Source organism: Caretta caretta, chromosome 9, assembly GCF_965140235.1.
Source record: "Caretta caretta isolate rCarCar2 chromosome 9, rCarCar1.hap1, whole genome shotgun sequence".
Lineage (NCBI taxonomy): Eukaryota > Metazoa > Chordata > Testudines > Cheloniidae > Caretta > Caretta caretta.
Genome location: NC_134214.1, coordinates 12,013,498 through 12,039,080, shown reverse-complemented (window position 1 = coordinate 12,039,080; position 25,583 = coordinate 12,013,498). Strand labels below are relative to the sequence as shown.

The 25,583-nt window shown below is 44.5% G+C and overlaps 1 protein-coding gene and 1 long non-coding RNA gene across 15 annotated transcripts in view; one reads left to right on the top strand and one right to left on the bottom strand.

The window, feature by feature from the left end:
* KCNMB2 (potassium calcium-activated channel subfamily M regulatory beta subunit 2) overlaps nucleotides 1-8,344 on the top strand; it is a 234,427-nt gene extending 226,083 nt beyond the window's left edge. For all 13 annotated transcript variants that reach the window (XM_048863002.2, XM_048863007.2, XM_075132101.1 and 10 more), the window contains one exon: nucleotides 6,214-8,344. In XM_048863002.2, the coding sequence (XP_048718959.1) occupies nucleotides 6,214-6,498 (285 nt within the window). In that variant the 3' untranslated portion in view covers nucleotides 6,499-8,344. The remainder of the gene's footprint in view (nucleotides 1-6,213) is intronic.
* The window catches only part of LOC142073160 (uncharacterized), a 130,757-nt gene extending 110,245 nt beyond the window's left edge, over nucleotides 1-20,512 (bottom strand). For both annotated transcript variants that reach the window (XR_012669847.1, XR_012669848.1), the window contains exon 1: nucleotides 20,404-20,512. This is a non-coding gene — a long non-coding RNA (uncharacterized LOC142073160). The remainder of the gene's footprint in view (nucleotides 1-20,403) is intronic.
* Nucleotides 20,513-25,583: the final 5,071 nt, after the last annotated feature.

The window sequence follows — 25,583 nt, the reverse complement described above, 5'->3', positions numbered from 1 at the left end:
CATGTTTCTGATACTAGTTTTGGTTTTGAAATGAAGGGGCATGCCCCTTTCTTGTTATCTCTAATTCTTTATGTACCCTTCCCACCTTGTTTTTCCTCTGTATTTATAACCGCATCTGCAGACACCTAGCAAGCAATAATATATACTGCTGCTGTGAGAGGCAGGCTAGGAATAGCTGATGGGACTTCCCCGCTGCTAGACCTGACAAGCTGTCATCCATTCAACAGGTTGGAGAGGGGCCTCATGCACAGGAGAGAGGAAGTGTACACGAGAGTGCTTGATTTTCTATGTGCCAACAGGGTCCTGGTGGTCAGTTTCCTTCCACCTCATCATATTCCTAAGACCCACCTCCACCACTCACCCACAAAAAAAACCATGCAGCTGCCTCCCTGATCCCAAACATTACTGACAACACTATGACAAGAGCTGCACTTACATTCCAGAAGGTCAACACACGTGACCTTCCAAAGGTCAGCCTAAACCTGCATAATCTTTCCAGCTCACTGCATACCCCCACTACACACACACACAGAGTGCAGTGTCTGCAGCCACGCTCTCCACTTCTCTCCCTAGCTCAGACTGAAGAAAATGCACTTTGATTTGAAATAATGATTACTCTAGAAGACTCACGGTCTAAAATAGCTGTCTTCCCAAAAGGTTAAGGGAAGGAGTAGATGCAATTTATAGTGAGATATATAATGCACTCCTGTCAGTTTCTGATCAGAATCAACAGGAAGTCAATGGGTGTCGACTGAGCTATTTTAATCTCCCCAGAAGATCACACAAGATTTTTCATTCCTCTCCCTATGCATATTTTATTTCTAGCCTTTAAAGACTATTGCCTAGCTCCTTGTCAATCCTACAGCCATAGCACTCTCTTCTCAACTGTCAGCTGCTAGCAGCCTCTGGGGAAAGTAAACAGGATCAGCAGTCTCTTCTATTCAAACTACTGAGTCATTCTGTTACGCCTTGGAAGTGTTGCAGTACTTCAAGCAGTTGGGGAAAGCCCTGATTCTGATCTCTCTGTATATCAGTTTAATTCTTTTTCTCCACTGGGGTTACTCCTGATTTATATCCACAGAACATAAGTGATGTCAGGAACAGACACTATGTATCAGTAATCACTGTTATATCGCACTGTAATCAAAGCCTCCAAGCCCAGAACAAACCATTGTGACCATTTAGTTCAGGGGTGGGCAAACTTTTTGGCCCGAGGGCCACATCTGGGTATGGAAATCGTATGGTGGGCCATGAATGCTCACAAAATTGAGCATTGGGGTGCAGGAGGAAGTGAGAGCTCTGGCTGGGGGGTACAGGCTCTGGAGTGGGGCCAGAAATTAGGAGTTCAAGGTGCGGGAGGGGGCTCCGGGCTGGGGCAGGGAGTTGAGGTGTGGGAGGGGGCCAGGGATGCAGGCTCTGGGCGGCGCTTACCTCAAGCAGCTCCTCCCAGAAGCAGCAGGATGTCCCCCCTCCAGCTCCTACATGGAGGTGCAGCTAGGCAGCTCTGCGCACTGCCCCGTCTGCAGGCACCACCCCTGCAGATCCAATTGGCCCTGTTTGCTGGCCAATGGGAGCTGCAGGGCGGCGTTTGTGGCAGGGGCAGTGTGCAGAGCCCCTTGTCTTCCCTATGCATAGGAGCCGGAGGGGGGCTGTGACATTGCTTCCGGGAGCCATGCGGAGCAAGCCCTCAACCCCACTCCCTGGCAGGAGCTCCAGGGCCAGATTAAAACGTCTGAAGGGCCGGATGCGGCCCTCGGGCCGAAGTTTACCCACCACTGGTCTAGTTGGACCTCCTGTATAACAGAGGCCATAAAACTTCCCAAAAATGATTCCTAGAAATATTTCAAGAAAGAAAAGTCCAAACTGAACCAGCTGCAGAAAAGGGCTGCCAGGATGCTCAGAAAAATGAGGAGCTAAACTTATGAAAAAATTTTGCCCAAGGAGAGTTCAGTGGCAGAGCTGGGATTCTAACTCAAAGCTACCATTCTCTTGTCTTACACATCCCTCCCTTCTCCCTTGTAGACCATCCTCTTCTCTTTGGGGGTCAGCTGGCTAAATGCCAAATGTGATCGGTAGAGCAGTACGAGAGCAAAAAGTCTACCCACTGTTGTGAAGTTTTTCCCAGCTCTGCTGCAGCCCAAGGTTGCTGTGCTGATCCAAGGCCCCAATGTTCTGAATCAACTGTTATTCAGAAATGATAATGGGATCTAGCAGGTACCCACAAAAAGTTCAGTTACCTTTAAACCTGCTGACGTATGAGTACTGGGAAAGAGACAGTAGCAGTGAGCCACCCATGTTCCACTCTCTTTTCCCATTGTCCCACCTCCAGGGGACAGTATTTCTTCAAATCACTAAGGGCTTTCTGGGAATTAACGATGAGTCAAAGAGGCAAAGCTCTCTTCTTTGATCCATGCTGCATATCTCTCTTCCACTGTTCGTCTGAGACATAAATTGAGGTCCTTACCAGACCATATGATCATTAAAGTTCCCATACCAAATTTTAGAAGAGCAGGATCATTAACCATAGTGTCCAGGCTGAATTCCACATCCAGTAATGACATTCCAACCGCCTATACAGCCTGCAAGTTCCACTGGACAGGACAGTGCCCTTCCCTTCCTGTCCTAAATGATGGGCTGCAGAGACACCAATTTTCCATTAGTGTAACTCCACTAGCATAAATGGAATTACTCCTTACGGTGGTGTAAATGAGACTCTGTATTTCCATCGCCTATTTCACAGAGACAATGTGAGGTTTAGTTACTTAATAGGCCTCATTACACCACTCTCCCTTACACTGATGCAAATCAAGAGTAACACACATTTGAAAGTGGTGGAGGTGAAATCAGAATTTTGCCCCTGGTTCAGTTCTCCAGTTTGGAGAGACATTCAGAAATCTGGACGCTTATCTGAATTCTCCAAACCTTTGAATCTTAAAAGTTGGACAGCAAATCTTACAAGAATGAGTTCTCGCCATAGATCTCCAGTTCATTCTGTGTGTGAACACATTAGAAACATCACAAGAACCGCTTTTCTCGTGCTCCGTAAATGTAGATATGCAAATATTTAAAATAAATGAGCGGAAAGGTCAAAGCAAACTGTTTTTCAAATTTGGAACAAGAGATATGGCTATTTTGGGTCTATTTCAAATGAGGATCAACAGATTAGGAGAGTTCTCTTATTTTCCCTGCCAATTTTCTTATGCCTACCTGGAATACATCCGGCTACCCAGAGACCCAGACATTGGATATTTTTTATATCTGCGCATTTCTAATATTACATATGATTGACATTAAGGAGATACAAGTGTTGTATAGTCCATAGATTTAATTCCAAGATATGGTGATAAATAACATGAAGACCAGAACTCATAAGGCACTCAAACCCTTGTCATTCACAGGAGCTTTGCAACACCTCATTGCCAGCGCCTACCTTGCCCCTTTAGTAGGTTAGTGACCTTGGACAGGTGGACTAGGAGGGTTGTTTCCCAGCCACTGATCTGTCCAGAACACATAATCCTAAGCATAACTGCCAGCAGCAAAAGACAATGCAGGCAGCTGCATTGTTCTACAACTCTGGCTGCAAAGACTATCAGCTAGAAAGATGAAGCAATGTCACAGTTTAAAGCTTAACACACGCTGATGCTTTAGAAATTTGCCATTGAATCAGGGATTGTAAACCACCCAAGTACTCAGAACCTGAGATAATGGCACTGCAAACCACATGGGTATTTAGAACTTGGGATAACAGGCCTTCTAAAGCACCCTGGCACTTAGCACCTAGGATAACAGGCATCAATGATTTGTACAGCATATATAGGACCCTGGCACAGATAAAATCCTTCCTACTACAAGGACCCAGGGATGCCTGGTATAGGATATCTAGCTATCCTTGCACTTGGGAGGCTTGGTATTTGAAAATCATCTTGCCATGAATAGCCTCGCCTGGGTTGGTATGTCTACTCTCCCTGGCATCAAAAGACTCATAGAGTTGGAGGCCTGGTGTTGTAATTCATCTGCATACTAATAGTCTGGGCTTCCTAGAATATATAAGCACCTAGGCATTACTAAAGCAAAAGGCAAACAAAGCTAAGCCCCCAACCCTCTCTCATTCCCTTCCATAACCAAAATCCAGTCCAGCAAATTCAGTTCACAGTTATTCCCAGGCTGAGCGTTTATACACTGTCTATGACCAACACTGGATGGAAACTAAGAGCTAGATTATGGCCTGTGTTGTCTGGCTATGTAGGGCCTCTGAGCTGCTTCCCTTGACCTTGGGTCCAGGAGTCTGTAGTCAGGTGGGCACTATTGCCCAGATCCTCCCAATGGGAGATAGGCCCAGATCCTCACAGATGTTTAGGCATCTATGTGCCTGCTATTTCTTGCCTCAAGCAAGTGGATGGGGAGTGGCTGAAGAAGGGCAGAGAATGGACAGAGCCTTGTTTAATCTCATCCTCTCCCCTGCACAGCTCAGAAGTAGTAAGCAGTTACCTGCGGACAAAGGCCATAGCAGTGAAGGAATTGTGACTCTCTGGGGCGTTATTACGGCCTAGAGATTTTCTAGGTGTGTTGGGGCAGCTATATACCACCCCTCCCACAGGGCAAATTGGAAAAGAACAATTGAGTCCTAACAAACTACACAGAATTGGCCCATGATTAGAGGGACTGATAACATTAAAAAGGCCAAATATGTACCATCTGGCTTGGCTCCATTTGCAGCTAGGGGGAAGACAGGCTAACACACTACTGGAAGGCTGTAAACACCAAGCATGCAAAGGAATTACTGAGAGCGATATATTGCCAACCTCAAATATTCAAAAATCATGAGTCAGGCCCCTAAAAATATCGGACCGGTTTAAAAATCATGAGATTTTAAATAATAAATTTGGGGTTCTCTTTATTTTCCATCTGCTTTTTGAGCCTTTAGGCTGTACTTGAGTCAGGCTTTTCTCCACAACCATGAGAGCCAGAAATTTACTTTTTAAAAAAATGAAGGCTTAGATGCTCACCTAATCACAGGAATCCAGCACAGGGGGCTTTCAGAACAAAACCTGAATATCGACACTCGCAATAAAATCCCAAGAGCTGCAAACGCTGAGGTTACAATTGCCAGTTGAAGCAATGGGATATAAAGGAAACCACAGGCTGACCCGAATGAAACATTTCCTTACAATGTAACCTATCAGGCTGTGATCTGTGAGGTTCTACTGGGAAATTGGAGAAACCTCGTGGCGGGCAAAGCACTGGAGAATATGCTGGAGGGAACAAACCTTCTCTAGCAGGAAGATGGATGAGATGCGACCTCTCTGGTCTTTTCCATCTCTAGTTTCTATTGCTCTATGAAATATTCATAAAAGAAGTGCTGACGTGCTGTACCCTTAATGCCGCAGTCTGCTAATGCCATCCAGCATCTCTGCTGCACTGGAAATCAGATTCTCAGCTAATAAACTCACCAATGAATCAATCAAATCCTGTTACAAGGTTAATCTATGGGTTGTTATTAGGGCAGCAGGATGTTATGAAAAGTCATGGCATAGTCATAAAAGAGAGCAGGGAAAGTTTATGAAAGTTTATATATTTAAAAAAATCAAAAGTCACAGGTCATATGATTTTAATCAAAATGTCTTTTTCCTTTGCAAATCTCACTTGATAAAATTTAATTAATAACCAAAACCCACTGACAGCTGTTCTCCCAATGCAGGGAGATTCAGCCATGCAGCAGTGCTGAGAGGGGTCTGAGAGAGCAAGAGAGCTACCCACAGACCAAATCAATCACGGAACCCAGGATCACCCTCTGGCCATGTGACAAATCACTGCCCCTAATTACGGGACACATTCTGCATGGATGTGCAAAAAGGAAATGTATAAGGAGTTTCCACCTGTTCCCAGTTTGTGGTCATGTACAGGGTTTGGCCACTACCTCCCTGGGGAATGAAATACCTGCTTGCTCCATTCTGGTGCTTCCCTCTCCCCTGGGGCTAAGTGTCTGTAAGAGGGTAGGGTGAGGATTACTCCATTAATATCTGTATAGAACTTTGAGTTCCTCAAATGGAAACCGCTATAAAAGAGCACATAATTGTGACCATGACTATGACTATTTTACTATTCATTTAATTGTACTGTAGTCTTATGAAATCTCTGCTGGAGATTTTCCTGTTTGTCATCTGAAATAGTATTTGGTTAGAGACATTTCTTTTCCTTTTAATTTCTTCCCAGTGTTCCTACATCCCCAAGTGTGGCAAGAACTACGAAGAGTCCCTGTCACTTGTCAGTGTTGTACTGGAAAATTTCAGGAAGTACCAGCGCTTCTTGTGCTTTTACGACCCAGAAGGCATTCAGAAGAATGTGATATTAACCAAACTTTACAGTTCCAACGTGCTGTTCCACTCGCTTTTCTGGCCAACATGCATGATGGTTGGTGGGGTTGCCATCGTTGCCATGGTAAAGCTGACTCAGTACCTCTCCCTCCTCTGTGAGAGAATCCAAAGGATCAACAGATAAAAGCAAAAGCTTCTCTGAGATGTATTTCAGCTAAAATACTGTTTTTTCATTCTTCACCAAAGAACCTTAAGTTTGTAACGTGCAAGTCTGTTATAAGTTCCTTACTATATTCTTATAAGTAGAGCAATAATGCAAAAGCTGTTCTATATGCAAACATGATGTTGTTATTATGCAGACAACAGGAAAGAAATACTGTTTGTGTTGGTTGTCTATCTGATCTCATTTTATGCTGGAACTAGCACTTCTTTCTTTTCTACAGCCAAAATAGGGCTCGGTGTGACCATTTGCCAAGCTTTGTCAATGAACACATCAACATTTCAGTGTAACGTTCTGGGGGAAATTCACCCCGTGCAGAGGTCTAGCAAAAGGCCTGGGCATCATTTATGTCCCATTTAATCCTCAGGGCATGCAACGAATCGCTCTGGAGGGAATGAGGGGAAGAAAAGTATAGAACCTATGTCTTTTTATGGTAAGAGGGAATAGACTGGATGTATACACTACTGACAGCTTAAGTGGGACTTGCATGTTGCTTGTGCTGGCTCTCCCTGCAAAGGGGAAAATTTCACCCTCTGGTATTTTAGGTCTTTTGTAAAACACCTTGGAGATGGATATTTGCAATATGTTTTCCTCACATCACATCATCTACAGAAGCTACAGCCAAAAACAAAGAAAATTCAACCAATTTCAGTTTCTACTCCAAGCTGAGCACTGAGCCCTATTGCTGGAGATGGGACCAGACACCTTATGTAAAGGTTTATTACGCATTTGTCTTGTATTTGCTACCATATCACTGTAAAGAAAAAGAAAAACACAATCAGCTATTTTTTCATTTTTTACTTCCAACTATTTTAACTTTTTTTACTTGATTATATAGATATATAAAAAGAAAAGGCTACATAATATCTAATTGTGTATTGTAACTTGATTATGTTTTTTTTTTCCTTTTGACTAACTGGAAACTGAGCAGTATAACTCCTGTATTTATTACATTCAAACCCTGGAAAAGACCATAACATCAATGAGCAGCAACGTGGGATCTTATCCAATATTCACACTGACATTTCAATCAGATGGAGGTCTCTCTTACTGTGACATTTGTATTGAAAAAAATCTCCTCCACTTCATTAGATCTATTAATTGAATTGTTATACAATAATCATAATATTTCTGGAAATTATGATCGTTATGCTGTGCTGGCTGAAGTGACTTTCATTCCAAAATGTCCAAGTGTAATATGAGGTATTGGAAAATTTGAGATGCAAACTAATATGTAGTCCTAGCTGTCATGTATGTTCCATGGGGGCTTTACCGATGTAATTCCATGCACACTATGTGAACATCTTTGGCATAATTTATTTTTATTTCCCTAGTCACAACTTTCCATGTTGTTATACTCTACAGACAATCTCAACGTTTTTTACCTTGCACCTAAACTGAAGGACAAATTTGAGGCAGTCTCTCTGATTACCCCATGAACTTACGATAGAATATTTATAGGAAATTATTTACAGGTACATTCAAAAGAAGGAGATTCCACTTTTTTCCCTTTTTTTTGCCAAAAAGATAGCAGAAGGAGAAAATCCAGAGTCTTCTGTCTAGCTCATCCATATATCAGTACCTTCTTCCATGATGTAGTATTGAAAACTTTAAGGTGTTACAAGATTTTACAAATTGTACAAGTGTAGTCGGAGCTGTAAAAATAAGTTCACAGCAGTGGATTTAACCTGCAATCTTGTAATCCATGGTATGATTTTTCTTAGGCAAATAAATTCCTGGGGGTGGGGGGTGTAATCAGGGCTCCAAAAATATGTAATAAAAATATTAAATTAAATCTTCAGGATTTCAATACCTTTTCCATTCAGAACTGGTTTGTTTCAACGACTTTTTTTTTAAGATTCTTTTGCCATAAAACCAGGATTGCAAACCATCTGTAACATGAGAGGGAGTTTGTAAAAGTTTCTTTGTGAAAGCTATCTATTTATCTATTGTAGGGTTTTGTACAGCCCTTCACCATGGTATCTGGGCAACTTTCACATTTTTTAGATTGACAGTGGAGAAGCCCCTAGTGGGCTTCAAGAAGTCGCCTTTTAAATTCAAAAGAACTCACAACATTATTTTGTACAAGGCCAGAAAATCTGATTGATGCTTTATTTTCTCCCCTGGAGAGTTCCAACATAGAATAGATGGAGATAGAAGTCTGTAGAGGAGACGAATCCTAACACTCCGGTGCAAAGGGATTAATCAAGATCAAGGGCAGCTGAGGGAATGTTTCTGTTGGTACATTGCCTGGCTTTTACTAAAGATACTGTAAGAGAGGGCAAAAAGGTATGATATGTGCCCCCAAAGTGGAGGAGGAAAATCCTCAGAGTTACAATCGGAATTTTGTAAGCAGGAAACCGCAAGAAGAGCTATCAAGAGCTCCATTGCATCTGAATTACAGGAGCTGCCACAGGTAAGAGCCAGTTGTGCCCAACAATATCACAACAGAAGGAGGAAGAGTGAACACAACTGCTATTCCAAGTAAGTGCACGTGCAGTAGTGGGAGGCAGAAGACTCTGCAAGGCAAGCAGAGATTCCTCCAGTTACAGAAGAAGAAGTCTGGGCCAAGCAAGAGCTGAGGCACTTGCTTGGCCCAGACTGGTAGGAAGTCCTTTGCAGTTCATTTTTAAAGCAGGTTGGGAGGTGGTGGGGCCAAGGACTGAGCCCAAAGTTGGAAGTCAAGAAATCCTGAGCTCTGTTCCTGGTTCTGCCACTGACCTGTGTGACCTTGAACAAGTCACTTCACCTCTCTGCTGCAGTTTCCTCATCAAATAGGGATAATATTTGCTGAACCTACCTTACAGGGAGGTGCAAGGATTCATTGACTAGTGTTTGCGCAGTAGTTTAAATATATAAAGGACTACACAGTGTAATCACTAATGATTATTATTAAAGCATATCAGAAGAGGGTCCAAAAACAAAGGAGGTAGCCAGGCTAGGCCCACCCCTGTGGCATTTAGCAAAGGCCTCTTGGCAGGTGTCTAAAATGTAGCATGCCATGGGAGATTTTATTTTCGTTCATTCAAAAGTGGATGCTTGCTCCACCAGTAAAAGAGGCTGGTTTGTGTTCAAATTTGCTATCCTAAATTGCCCCTTTTCTTATATAAAAACTTCCGTGTCTTCTGCAGCACTACCTACATCAGAGGAAGAACTCAGCACTCTCCACTGAAATTGTTGCAAATCAAACATTCTGCCCAACACTATCTAGCAAATAGCTGTAATAACACAGGATTCTTTAGGAAATTACTGACACAAACGCTGGCCATTTACATGATGGTTTACGTGATCGGCAATAGAGTAGCTCTTTAGTTCCGTGTGTGACATTTTAGGGGCAGTGATTGTGCCACATTTTGTTTCTAGTGACAGGAAGCTGATTACGCTTGACATTTACACATCAAATGCACTTTTCAACATGTTGTGCCATAAACATTTTACCAGCGTTCCTGTGGGTGAAACATCTTGACACTGTTGCAGCCTGTAATCATTTTGTTGACATTAACAGACAGATCTGTGGGATAACAAAATAACTTGAGTAATTGAATGGAGTGAGGTAAAACAATAATTTAAAAGGAATTATCAGTCTGATCACTGGCACAGTTAGCCCCCTACTGAAGTATCAGCATTTCAAATACAGTTTAGGCAACTCCTGCTGCCCCGGAGAGATTAATTTCAGTCAGAATATTTGCCTGAGCTATTTCTTTCTCTACCTCATTTTACCCCCTCTTGCTCATTTCCCATGAACAGGAACTGAGATTACTCTGGGCAGATCAGTTGGAGCCGAACGTCCCCATTGACTTTCTACACAGCGTCATCAACATTATCTAGTGGGAAGAGGAAGCAACTGGGATTCACAGGTTCTGTGTGGCTCTTCCACTGACCATGACCAACTCAATTAACCCCTTTGTGCCCCAGTTTGACCATCTCTGAGGCATGTGGTGAACATTTAATGCTCATAAGGCACCTGAGATCCTCTACTGGATGCTATATAAAGACAAAGGGCCAGATTTACAAGTATTTAGATGCTGTAAGATATAGATAGGTGCCGACTGGAATTCACAAAAGCATCTATGCCCTGGTCTATGCTGCAGTCAGGTCGACATAAGGCAGCTTACGTTGACCTAATTCTAAAATGTCGCTCCCGCTGACGTAACTCGCCCACTACGCAGACTTAATAACTCCATCTCCATGAAAGGCGTAGCGCTTAGGTCAATGTAGTTAGTTCGAAGCAGCGTCAGTGTAGACCCTGCATTGCTCACATCTCTCTGCCTTTCAGAAGCAATCCCACAATGCCCTACACTGACAGTTAAATCAGCGCACGCGCTCCTGGTGAAGACGTGCACTGCTGACCCAAGGAGTGTAGTGTGGACATGCAAAAGTGATTTAATTACTGGGGTGGCTGTATGTGGACATAACTTAGGTTGACATAATTTTGTAGATTAGACATACCCTACGTGAGTTAGGCACCTAACTCCCATAGACTTTCAATGGTTTTGATTAGGTTATTTAATTTGTAACTTCCTTGCTGTAACACCCAACCTTGAAACTATGCTGCAAACCTTCCCGCAGTATTTTGCCAGAAGGCTACTGCTTACAGCAGGTTTACTAGAGTGGTACAAGCCACCACAGTAGAACATTAGAGTATTTACTAATAAGGAGCAAAACAAAGTCAGACTCTGTCTGAATGACTTTTTACCTTGAAAATGTCCCGGAGTTTCAGGGAGTGGGTGTTTGGGGTGTGTAAGGAAGGCAGAGATCAGGCCCTTGGAAGTGAGTGAGCCTGCATACCCCAGTGGGTGACAAATGTGAGAAAATGAAGTAGAACAATTCCAGAATCTCAGGGAGGGAATGGCAATTAAAACCCAAAACACAAGTGCTGGAAGACAGCACAGGCCTTTGTCTGGAAAGCAAGAGTCCTGTATTCTATAATCTTGAGCAGGTCACTTGGCCTCTGTTTCCCCTCCCATCCTTTGTCCATCTTGTCTATTTAGGTTGTAAGTTTCTCAGAGCAGGGCCTATCTCTTAGCTTGTGTTTTTACATTGCCCAGCACAACAATGCCCTGATCTTGGTTACGCCCTCTATGTGCTATTGTAATACAAATGGTAGTAATAATGAGCTAGACCAGGGATTGGCAACCTTTGGCACGCGGCCCAACAGGGATATCCACTGGCGGGCTGGGACAGTTTGTTTACCCGCAGCATCCACAGGTTCGGCCGATCGCAGATCCCACTGGCTGCGGTTCGCCATTCCAGCCAATAGGGGGCTGCGAGAAGCAGAGTGGGCCGAGGGATGTGCTGGCTGTCACTTCCTGCAGCCCCCATTGGCCTGGAACGGCAAACCACGGCCAGTGGGAGCTGCGATTGCCAAACCTGAAGATGCTGCAGGCAAACAAACTGTCCCGGCTCGCCAGCAGATTTCCCTGATGGTCCACGTGCCAAAGGTTGCCGATCCCTGCGCTAGACAAAGTCATTCTCCTCTGGCTTCCTATTTCCCAGGCTGCATTGTAAGAAGGGTGGCCTCATCCCCTGGAAATAACTACACATACACACACCCCAATATGGGGGCCATGTATTAAATACTCACTCTGATATGCACTGAGGGTTCTCAGGACAAATACATAATAGTCATTCCGAACCAGCCAACTTTGATTTACACCCCGTGCAAACCCATTGGCTTCAACCAAGTTGCACAAGGATGCAGAATTTGGCCTGCTGGCTGGTAGAGCTAACCAACCCCCACCAATACAATTCCAGTTGCCCATTTTTGTGGTGGGGGTACCAGAAGCAGCCCCCAAGAACGGAGATAAACTATAAAGTCAACTGAAAATATACTCGCCCTGCTGAAAAAGCAGTAAGGACTATTCCAGACGTGTCCAAGATTATGGTAACAACACAGAACTGGACAGGCACTTCCTTTAGCAACTCTAGAGGTAGCTAGCCACCCGCCATAGTCCTAGCCTCTGCTACCCAGTGTGGTAAGCAAACAGCCAGAGTCAACTCTGCAAACATACTAACCGTTCCTAATTATTTCCATAAACAAAAGACATGTTTATGAAACAGCAGACCATATACAGTACATTGTTATACTAAATAAAGCCTGGGCTCTGAGATCCTCCACCCTCCCCTGCCAGGGTCCCAGAACCCAGCTCCGGCCTGAGCCCAAACATCTACACTTCGATTTTATAGCCCCTGCAGCCTGAGCCCCAGGAGCCTGCGTCAGCTGACACAGGCCAGCAGCAGGTGTTTTATTGTAGCGTAGAAATTACCATCAGTGGGAGGTACTACCCCAGGCTTCAGTGTAACCAGGATAGTGCTCTTAATAATAAAAATAATCCCTAGCTTTTATAGCACTTTTCATCAATAGATCTCAAAGTACTGTATGAAGGTCAGTATCACTATTCCCATTTTGCAAATGGGAAAACTGAGGCAAAGGGAGGTGGAGTGACTTGCCCCAGGTCATGCAGCAGGCTAGTGGCAGAGCACATAATTGACCCTTAATAGTGGTCCTAGGGTATTATACACTATGCTATACCGAGATGGCTCAGCTGTCCCTGGGGAATAGGGATTTCTAATTTTGTTAATATTTGGGCTGAGCCGGTATATCCTAAACTCCTATGTGTTTTTCTATAGGACCATACATCTGAGGCTCACAAAATATTTTGCAAACATGAATTAATCAAGCTTCACAACCCACCTGTGAAATAGGGGAGCATTAACTGTGCCTGCATTTCACATAGGTAAGTTGAGGCACAGAGCGTTTTAGCAATGTGGCCAAGGTCACACTGAGACTGGAGGTCACACATAACTTACCTAGGACATGGTGAGGTCGCCATCACATGAAGTCAAGACTGGATACCTTTCTAAAACTGATGCTGTAGTTCAAACAGACGTTATTGGCTTGATGCAGGAATTACTGGGTGAGTTTCAATGGCCTGTGTAGTGCAGGATGTCAGACAAGATTATCATTCCTTCAGGCCTTAAAATCTATGAATCAATGGATTCACAGTGGATGAGAATCTGGATATGAGTCAGCAGTGTCCTCTTGTTGCCAAGAAGGCTAACGGCACATAGGGCTGCATTAGTAGGAGCACTGCCAGCAGAGTGAGGGAAGTGATTATTCCCCTCTATTCGGCACTGGTGAGGCCACATCTGGAGTATTGCGTCCAGTTTTGGGCCCCCCACTACAGAAAGGGTGTGGACAAACTGGAGAGAGTCCAACGCAGGGCAACAAAAATGATCAGGGGGCTGGGGCACATGACTTATGAGGAGAGGCTGAGGAAACTGGCCTTGTTTAGTCTGCAGAAGAGAAGAGTGAGGGGAGATTTGATAGCAGCCTTCAACTACCTGAAGGGGTTTCCAAAGAGGATAGATCTCAGCTGTTCTCAGTGGTGGCAGATGACAGAACAAGGAGCAATGGTCTCAAGCTGCAGTGGGGGAGGTCTAGGTTGGATATTAGGAAACACTATTTCACTAGGAGGGTGGTGAAGCACTGGACTAAGTTACCTAGGGAGGTGGTAGAATCTCCATCCTTAGCGGTTTTTAAGGCCCGGCTTGACAAAGCCCTGGCTGGGATGATTTAGTTGGGGTTGGTCCTGCTTTGAGCAGGGGGTTGGACTAGATGACCTCCTGAGGTCTCTTCCAACCCTAATCTTCTATGATTCTATGATTCTAATGGCAGAGATTAGAATCTACCAGTTTGGATTTCTGGGTCCCTGCTCCAACCATCTCGACCACCCTCCCTTTATTCCCAGCCACCGCTTTTGGCTAGTGTTCTGTCTGTCACCGTCACTAGTGAATGCCACGGCTGATACATGACCCTGTACAAAATCCCTTCATGAGTCTACATCTGAATTCCCCAATTTCTTCTGGTCCCCTCCCAGTTCAAGAACAGCACAAAGATAAACATTTTTTAATCTGCCACACTTAAAATCCAGCAAATGGCGCAAGGCAGCTGAAGGCCCCTTTACACGCTGAGCAAACATGTCAGTGAGGTGCCTCAAGCAGCATAGAAAACATTTTGTCACAATTAAGTGCGTCTCCCTGAACTGAACATTTTAGCTGCTGCTTCCAATGCACAAGTCACTGAGGAAGACAAATCAAATGTAAGAGGCAGGTGAGAAAAGCCATGTTTAGTCTATGGCTTCATTCAAACGCACTTTTTGCTCTGGTAAAACTATTGTGGTTGGGGTATGATTTTTTTTTACCAATATAATTCTACTGGTACAATCCCTAGGGTGGTCACAGCTACACTGGTATAAAGGTGCCTTCTACTAGTATTGTTTATTTTCCTTCTCATAGGGGAATACCTATACAGCATAAAGCACATTTATAGTAATATCACCACATCCACATTAGGGAGACCATACCAATATAATTTTTGCATGTGGATAAAGCCTAAGAATCTGAGTGTAGCAAAATCTCTTCTCCATCAGCTGCCCCATTGCTTCCTCATCTGCCACATATGTGGGCCAAAACACACTTCTGTGTCCCATGGAAACCCAAAGAAAATGTTGCCAGGGCCGCACTGAGGAGCCGGCGATCAACACTTCAGAGACCATCACTGACTATTATTATTTGTATCATGGGAGCATGTCTGAGGTTCAAAAGAGACAGGACTAGAACCCAGAGCTGTAGGGTGTATGATGCCTCCAGTCTGCTCCCCAGTAGTCGTGGCAGGACTCCCCAGTCGTCGTGGTAGCGCGATGCTTATACATGCAGTTAAGATAAAGACCACAGGAAGTGCTACTGTGGAAGGCCAGACTGACATCTTCCCTCGAGGCCCCCCGATTGGTATAGGTACTAGTATCACCCAGGAAGTGTCTGTGCAATGAAGTGGGCTTCCCTGCCAGCTGTAGCGATGGACCTGTCTCTCAGCTTGCTCTTGGACGCCTGACCCCAGTTTGGACCCTTGGCTTCCAGCCTTGAACTCTGAATCTGACCCCTGGCTTTGATACCAGGGCTCTGGCTCCAGCTCTGCCCCCTGGTTTCAGTACTTGGACTCCGACACTGGCTTTGACGCCTTGTTTTGGTACTTGGGGTCTGACTCTAGGCTTTGGCGTTTGACCTCTGACTCTGTCTATGGATCCTGGCTTTGCCTCTCGAATACTGGCTCTGTTCCGGCCTCCTAGGGCCCTGACACCAGTCCCAAACTCAGGCTTTTAGACTCTGACTCTGGTTCTGACCCTTGACTGAAGCCCCTGGATTCTGGCATTGGCCCTGACCACTAGGCCTGGCCACGTAAACCCCAGTCATGACAGCACCTCCAGGCTCTAACGCAGATTAAGGCCCTACTGTGTTAGGTGCTGTGCAAACACATTGTACAGTTTTCAGGGCAGGGACAGTATTTTACTATCTAACTAGACAAGAAAGATGAAAGGAAATAGAAAGGAAATTATGTATTGTTTGTATTATAGTGGCACCTAGAACAGATCCCCATTGTGCTAGGCACTGTACAAACACAGAACAAAAAGACAGTCCCCGCCCCAAAGAATTTACAGTCTAAATATCAGCTCCATTTTACAGCTAGGGGAGTCAGTCCCAGTGAGATTAAATGATTTGCCCTAGGTCACAATTGTGGCAAAGCTGAGAATTGAATCTAGTTCTCCTGCTTCCCATTCCACTGCTGTAACTGCACGGCCATCCTTTCTTACACTGATCTCCTACTACTGGCTCCAGCAGCAAAGGAGTAAACTATTTGCCTGATTCGGTTCTGGTGTTTGAAATAGACACACAGCGTCAGCTGATAGTTATGCTTCCATTTGTGCTAAGGTTCTTAGAAATGTATTTACTACTTTTTGGAAACATCCAAAGCTGCCACCATCTCCTCAGTATTAAACACGAGTCCCAGCATTTCTATATCCTTAATGCCTTGCGCCTCATGATAACAAGCCATTCATTACTCCACTAAATCGCCAGTACAGTGCTAAACACGCCAATCTGTGCACATAGCAGGGCGTGCTTTGATTAAAAGCAAACAAAGCATAACAGGAAGTGTTCTCTCTCCGCCTCTTTTCCAGCAGCTCAGTTTTGACAGTTCTCCAGCCATTTGAGAGCCCTTCTCTGAATGGTTCTTCAGCCAGGATCTGAGGCTGCTGGATTGTAAAACAAAACTAATTTCAGGGGAAAAGCCTGGTCTAGAATGAACAAAGAGAACCATTTATTTTAAGTAGGTAAATGTGGCCATTTTGATTTTCAGCTTGTTTAAGATTTATCAGATTTCTCTGAATGCTGAGTAATGTAACAAGAAACTGATAAGCTTGAATTAATATACAAACTAGATACCATTATCTTGGGTTTGAATAGAGACTGGGAGTGGCTGGGTCATTACACATATTGAATCTATTTCCCCATGTTAAGTATCCTCGCACCTTCTTGTCAACTGTCTAAATGGGCCAACTTGATTATCACTACAAAAGTTTTTTTCTCCTGCTGATAATAGCTCATCTTAATTAATTAGCCTCTTACTCCACTTTTTCATGTTCTCTGTATGTATATATATACATCTTCTTACTATATGTTCCATTCTATGCATCTGATGAAGTGAGCTGTAGCTCATGAAAGCTTATGCTCAGATAAATTTGTTAGTTTCTAAGGTGCCACAAGTACTCCTGTTCTTTTTGAGTAATGTATGAAATTCAATTATATGTTTATATATGTTTTATGTTACATTTTTCCGTTCTCATATGCAGAGCTGGCAGCTATGCGTATATGTTTGATGTGTCCCACACTGTTTTAGGTAACTTTTTTTCTCACCATTTAAGGGTTGTGTGGCCTAGGGGTTAGCCCACCTGTCCCATGGCACAGCCCTTTAAGATTTTAGGAGGTCTGAGGTGTGCCAGAGGTCCTGGGAATAAGTAGTGTTTGGAAACAAAACCCATTACTGTCTCTTTAAGGGCCCTGGACCAGAAGCCTTGCAGTGTCCCCCTCTCTCCCAGCCAGCTGGGATAAGCTTTGAGAACAGGACCAGCATATATGCTGCCTCCTCTGGCACAGCAGGGGGGCAGGAGAAGGCTGCCTGTTGAACAATCCAAGCTAGAGGACTAATTTGGGGAATGAGGGCAGCTGAAGGTAAAGCTACTAGAGCCCTGCAGCTGGGCTAAATTACAACCCCTGCTCCAAGGAGGAGAGCTGGGGGACTTGTGTCTTGAGGAGAGAGAGAGAGAAAGAGAGAGAGACTGCCTGCTGTATGACCCAGCTGCTGCCAAAGAGGCTGGAAAGGGCTTTGAGGAAGCTTCTCTGTAGTTGGTTGGGAAGAAGCCACATGAGGGGACAGAACTTCGGAGCAGGACTAGTGGAGTTCACAGCCACGAGCAGGACACTGACAAACAGGGAAAAACTAGGAACAGCCCAAGGACAGGGCAAGGGATTGGAACAAGCAGTCCCTAGCTGGCTGACACCGGGCTCTTGGGCTGGATCACAGAGGAGAGGGCAGCCCTGGGTTCCCTTATCTCTCCCATAGCAAGAGTGGAAGGACCAGTCTAAGGACTTAAAGCGGCAAAGACAGATGAGTCCTAAATGGGGGCTGAAGGTCTGGCATGAAGACTCTGGGTTTCTGTTTGTACTTTTTCTGTTATCCCGGAAGGGGACTGAACTGAAAGGTGGCCTGTCTGGAGGCCCAGGTCACAGAAGCAGCAGACTGCTACAACTGCAGAATGACAGATGACAGCAAGTGCTAGAGCAGACCAGAGTGGCATGCGAGAGCACTCTGGCGGTGAGTATGCCCTGTGACGATTGGCTAGTAATGATATTTTAAATCTACATAAAGCTTTTCATCCCAAAATGCTTTGCAAATGATATGTACCAAGCACCTCTGAAATGCAGTCACCACTGCAGTGGAGAGCAGTAGTCAGCTCACATGCCACAGCACAGAGGAGGGGAAACTAGACAGACAAAACCCAACAGGGGGACCTCATCCAGGCAGCTGGAATTATTTATCACATCCTCATTTACAAAGAAAGGGGTCTGTCTCTACCTTGCAAATTGTATGGAAAACCCAATGAGAACTAGGCTCATCCACACAGCCATAAGCCAGCAATGGAGTGTTTATAGGAACATTGAATTTACAGTGGTAGATGGATCATTAATCCATTCAGTCTGGGTTCCTGTGTTAATCAGTAGCCAATATCAGCAGTGGTTGGGAATTTTTTTATTCAACTTTTTTCTTCTGCAAATACAGATTCATCAAAACTAAAACTGTTCTCAGGAAAAGGTCGGTTTGGGTGAATTTCCTGTTTTGAAATTGTTTTGAAAAGGGCAAAACAGGATGTTTTGATAAAGTTCCAGTTTTTGGCTCAACATGACTTTTTTGTTCCAAAATTTAAGTTAAATTTATAGGGAAACTTTTAATTTAAAAAGTCAGCATCAGAACACCTGACACGGGTACAACAACACTGCATACAACATTGAAACAAAACATTTTGAAATTATTGAAATAATCTTTTTGGATTTTCAGTTCTCAAAAATGTTCAAGATTTTGACTTTTCGTCTTGTTTTGGGACAGGACAAATTTTTGAAATCATGGAAATGCTTGCAGGACAGGAAAATCATACTGTACCCAGCTCTAGCCAATATCTTCAAAGGAAAGTGAGAATCTCCTAGAATGTATTTAGTAGTATATTGTGTGATATGTATATGTGGGACGATGGCAGGTATGATCAATTTATACCCCGAAGTTTGACACTGGATTATACTTATGAATAATTACAAATTTTACAAGTTTATTGCATTTCATTACAAAGTACTGCTCATTAAATTATAAATCACGCTTCAATATCCAGCCACCCAAATACTTTCCTTTACTTTCACAAAAGGAAAAACCTACTCTAGCTAAATGTAGGCTGATCTGAGGGCAGGCAGGCCACTTCAGACTTGAAATAGAGTGGGGCAGAAGGAAGTGCCCTTTGCAGCACCTCCATGTGGAAGGCACTCATGGTTGTAATCACCATGCACTGCACATAATCTGTGATGAATATAAGGGAGTTTAAGTGTAGGAAGCAAAATATGGTGACTAAGCAGGCACACTCCTAATCAGCCCCACTCAAACATGACTTCAATGCCATTAATATGCTGAGACAGCTGTACGGTATAATGGGAATTAGTTAAACCCGCAGACTGCTGCAAAACACAACACAAAGGGGGTCCTGGTGAAATCTGATGTCGCTTCCTCTGCACCACTTTACCATATGCTTAAAGACTGGTGGGAAAGCAAGTTCGCAACAGAACATTTCCCACCATCGGCTGCTCTGACTGCTCCTTCGTTTGCCTCTGCTGCAGCAGTGGAGACTGCTTGTCTCCCTTTCAAAGCATTAATGTTACCTCCATTTGTGGTACGGGTTGGTGGGGAAGACACCAGTGGTTGGTTAAATGTGCGATCGCGTGCCGTGCCAGCTAGCGTTGTGAAATCCTATCACTCTGGGTTTTCTGAGTTTTAAATCTCCCCCACCTGGGAAAGAGTAGGGTGACCAGATCGCAAGAGTGAAATATCAGGACACATTGGGCAAGCAGGTGGGTGAGGGGGGAGAAAGAGAGCCACAGATGCACAGCCCTGACTGGAGCTAAGAGAGGGGGCACACAGCCCTAGGAAGCTGCAAGAGGGGTGTACGGCCCCTCCTGCAGCCCGCACCACAAGCCACGGGCATCTGTTACCCGGGGTTCTTTCAACTCCAAGCTCTTGGTAACTTTTACTCTGTGCGAGGTGGTGTCAGGAAATAAATCAGGGGAGACACGGCCGTCCGACCGATAGATGGCTGGCACACACAGGACAACACAAGAGTGCTTTCACTTAAAGCTAAACTTTACTTAGTCTCAAGCACTTATACACACGTCCGTCCGCAAGAGGTTAGTAAAACAACCCCAACCCTTGATAATTACCAAATCTGAGTGTGGCTCTTGAGTGGCACAGCGGCAGCCCGTCTGCCCCTGGGAAACACAAGATGCATCCAGAGAGAGAGAGACTCCAGTCCTGAAGAGTCCCCCTACCTCAAACTTTTTCCCCTTATTTATACATTAGTAATAGAATGATATGTTCCTTAAAGCAAACTTGTTAAGTAAGCAGTTTCAATGGTCAAGCGAGAGGTTCCTTCTGATTATCGATTAACCAGGTGTGGATTTTTTCAGAGTTTGCAGCCGTGAGGCCCCAATAGACATTCCTGGGGCACATCCTGCTCTTCTAAGATGCATGTAACAGCAACTTCAATAAAATTCTTATCAGGAAGGACGCAAGGTCAAGCTGTCCTCTCTGTGGCACCCCCTCCTGCCTTGGTTAAGCTAAGCCTGCTGACTTGGCTAATTTACAGCCTGCTGACTTGGCTGCTTTTAGCAATAAGCCATAGTGGTTTCAGGCACTTTACTGGTTTGCCAAAGTCTCCCCATACACAAGGACTCATGGCCCCAGCTCCAGACCCCAGCAGAAGCCACTGGGCCAGGAGCACAGGTTTCCCCTCCCTTCCTCCCAGTGCCCTTCCCCACAGCCCCACCACCACAACTAAACAATGCCTCACACAGACCCCCACTGTCCAGTGCCCTGACACACAAAGATCTCCCCCACCGCCCAGCACCCCCCAATAGGCCCCCACTGCCTAGCACCCCAAAACACACAAACCACCCTGTGGTGGGGTGGTGTCCCACCCCCTGAGAAGAAGGGCTGAACCAGGCCAGAGAGGCTGTGCAGACCCACAGCAGCCAATCAGAGATGGCCCGGGGAGAGCCAATCAGGGCAGGGGAAGAGGCAGACAATCAGAGCCAGCATAGGCCCTATATAAAGGCTGCCGAGCAAAGAGCAAGGCAGTCTCTCCCTGGTGGTCAAGGGAGGAGGGCTGGCTCCTGAGCTGAAAGGTAGCACCTGGGATAGAGCAGTTCTGGGGAAGGGCAGAAGGAGCTTGTATGTGCATAATGAATTGATCAATAATCACCATGTCCAAGTGTTTAAACTGGTGGCAAGTAAACCTCAAATCAAGAATAAGCTGCATAAAATGGCAACAGAATTTTTTCCTGAACACTTCTGGAGATGTAACAGACCACAATATCCAAAGTCACTGGTGATTTTGGATGCCTCCATTTTTGGGTGTCCAGGTAGAGATGTCTGATTTTCAGAAAGTGCGGAGAACCCATCCTCTGAAAATTGGTCCCCTTTAACATATCTTAATTTTGATACCTCAAATCACTAGCCACATTTGAAAATTTGGGCCAGAAAGTTTGGATAAAGCTGAGATAAGTATCTTCAGGTCATCTCAGAATGGACTGGCATCCACCTGCAATGCAACAGGGTTTATCAAACCAACAGGGGTCAAGTTAGAGTTACTGATTAAGTTGATTGTCAGTGGAGAATTGATAAACTTGCTTTAAAAGACAGATTTTTCTGCTGATTATCCACCACGCTTTACTCTTCCTTCTCCTTACACTGACGCATCCTGTTAAGGATTCTGGACGGAGATGTCCTGCGACCTTTTCCTGTACTAAGAAGCATTATCATTAGGACTGCCACCAGAGGGAATTCAGGACCCTCCCTCAAATCCTGGAAGTCTTTGCTGGGTCATAATTCCCACTGAAGTCAAAGGGAGCACTATTGCAGTAAAGTCCATAGGATTTTGCCTTTTTTGTGGATAATAGTCTATTACAAATGGTTGGTTAATAGGTTCATAGATGTCAAGGCCAGAAGGGATCACTGTGAACATCTAGTCTGACGTCCTGTGTAACACAGGCCATAGAACTTCCCCCAAAACAATTCCTACAACATATCTTTGAGAAAAGCATCCAGTCTTGATTTACAAATTTCCAGTGATGGAGAATCCATTATGACCCTGAGTAAATTGTTCCAGTGGTGAATTACTCTCAGTTAACAAGTGTGCATTTTTTCCAGTCTAAATTTGTCTATCTTCAACTTCCAGCCACTGGATCATGTTAGACCTTTCTCTGCTAGACTGAAGAGCCCACTATTAAATATTTGTTCCCCATATAGGTACGTAAAGACTATTATCAATCACCCCTTAACCTCCTCTTTGTTAAACTAAATAGACTGAGCTACTTGAATCTATCAACATAAGCCAGGTTTTCTAAACTTTAATCATTCCCATGGCTCTTCTCTGAATCCTTTCCAATTTATTAACAACCTTCTTGAATTGTGGACTCCAGAACTGGACACAGTATTCCAGCAGTGGTCACACCAGTGCCGAATGCAGAGGTAAAATAGCATCTCTACTACTCGAGATTCTCCTGTTTATGAATTCAATTGTTGCATTTATCCTTTTGGCCACACTGTCACATTGGGAGCTCATGTTCAGCTGATTATCCACCACAACCCCAAATCTCTTTCAGAGTCACTGCTTCCCAGGAGAGAGTCCCCCATCAGATAAGTATGGTCTACATTCTTTGTTCCTAGATGTATACCTTTATATCTAGCCATATTAAAATGCATATTGTTTCCTTGCGCCTAGCTTACTATGCAACCCAGATTGTTCTGAATCAGTGACCTGTCCTCATCATTTACCACTTGCCTAACTTTTGTGTCATCTGCAGACTTTATCAGTGATGATTTTAAATCACCAGTCTAGCTGTCATCTAGGTACTTACAGGATTCCCATCCCTGTAGAGGTATGAATGCTACCTGAGCTTTGCAGTTCCCAGGCTTATCTGTCTCTTATTTTATTAAAACTAGTTTTCCCATCTCTAATCTCATTACCTTTTGTCACTTCTACTGTGACTTTGCCTTGGCACAGGGCAAGCAGTGGCAGAACCTGATGCTGATGCATGGCATGGCAGGGAGAGAAGGATATAATATGACAGAGCGACACTGCTGGGAAGAAAGCATTCTATTTGCAAATCACACACTGTTTCCACAATCTGTCCGTGGTCAGGCCATGCTTATTGTGATGGATAGAAGCAGAGTGAACAAAAGCCATCTCCATGAACTGGCAGGCTTCATGTTGCACAGAAACATAGAAATGACACACAGGCAGTTCAATGTGCAGGGGTTGAAGTGGGCTGGCTCTTGGCATCCCAGAGAGCTGGTACGTTCATTGGGAAGCTGCCATCTGGTACACTGGAAGCTTTCATTACAATTAAATAAATAGTGATTATGCTTGCAAAGGTGACCTTCCAAACATGAGACAAGTGTAAACCGATGTAGCTGATTCTGCAGATAGCCTGACATAACAGCGCTGAAAGGTGAGACCTGTTCATACTCGCTTTGATGTTGAACTCTGTGCCCTTACAACGGCCACTTAACTGTCAATATAGTGAACTCTTTCACTGCTGCTCATACATGGACGAGAGATACAAGTCAGGCTGATGTCCCACGCACAGCGTGTAAGAAAGAAGAGGATTCATGACTCTGAAGATCTGTACAATCGACAGTGAGTGGACTCTTATTCTGGCACTTCTTGTGGGTGTTTCAAATAGGCAGAGCACAATTTGTGAGTGGAGCCTGGAAGGAACCCACTGCTTTGTATTCTCCATTTTCCTGCCACAAACCTGAGGCTATCAAGTGTCTGTCTTAAGGAGGCAAAACTCTTGAGCCTATCTGAATCCACGGACTTCTGATGGCAATGTTGCTTGAGCCTGGCTCACCCGCTTGCAAGTTCTTTATCTCAAGCAAATGAGGTTCTGACCACAATTGCAAAATTAAGCACTAAAGGCTAGACGTTCATCCTGCGATCTGCCCCGAATCACAATTCATTCCCTGATTCTCCCAGCATGGTGGCTCAGCTGTATTGGTCAGCACATAGGAGAAGGGGAGACAGGTTCCAAGTCTCCACCCACTTCCTGCTCCTGCATACTAACTCCCCATCCATCTGCACAGGAGATGAAGGAGGAACCCAGTGATAGCTGCTCCAGTCACTGTAACCCACAAAGTGGGTCACTCATGCAAGGGTATAATGGGGTACTTTATACCCTATTGCTGCCTTACATGGGCATGTAGGCATCAATTGTAAGCCAGTGTAAGTGAAGGTAACATCACAGGTGTTTTGCCTGACTAAGGAGTGCCAAAAAGGACTTTCTGCCTTGAGTTACGCCAGTGTAGGTCCATTGACAATGAAGTTACCAGAGCTACACTGGCTGACATTGGGGGCTTGTCTACACAGTACTTAACTTGCCAGTAATATTAGACCATTGGTCTACAGGAGTGTTCCCAAAGTGCAGCTTGATAAAGGGACCCTGCAGGGCTCAGATGTGAAAATGTTGTTGTCCACTAGCCCCTTTGCTAAGGGAGCCCACAAAACCTGCCTCCATGTGCTGCTGACCTGCTAATAAGATCATCCATGTGGGCCTGTAATTTCTTCTTTCTCTTTTAAACCATTAGATGAGGGCTTCCTGCAGAGAATAAGATGGAAGGCGCTGTCTGCACGCACCTACCCAGCAGGAAACACTAAACACAATTCAACAGGGCCAGAAATTTATTTCACGGCCATAAAATCAGATTTTTAAAAGTAAAGGAGTACTTGTGGCACCTTAGAGACTAACCAATTTATTTGAGCATGAGCTTTCCTGAGCTACAGCTCACTTCTGATGAAGTGAGCTGTAGCTCACGAAAGCTCATGCTCAAATAAATTGGTTAGTCTCTAAGGTGCCACAAGTACTCCTTTTCTTTTTGCGAATACAGACTAACACGGCTGTTCCTCTGAAACCATTTTAAAAAGTGTATTTTGGGCAGTAACCGGAGCCAAGAGCTGGAATATTAATTGGATATCCATCTCACCATGGACAGCTGACCTTGGGACAGACTGCTTGAATATCTCTGGCTGTGATTTGTGCCCTCAATTAATGTATTTGATGCTCATCTGGTCTCTTGGCTGCCTGCATTCCCACTATATGGGCAACTTCGAATCGCACTCGGCCAGCAACACCAGAGGAAACCTGGGCTTTCTTGGGTTTCAAGGAAGGGTGAAGATACTGTACGTAACCCTGCTGTGAGTGAAGGTTTGCAATGTTGGCTTTAAGAGAGAAGACAATTTGCTTTTGCAAGATGCTCCTTGCATAGCTAATCCTGCTAGGATCCATGTAGTGACAGCAATTTACATTTAGATAACACTTTTCATCCAACATAAAGGGCACCA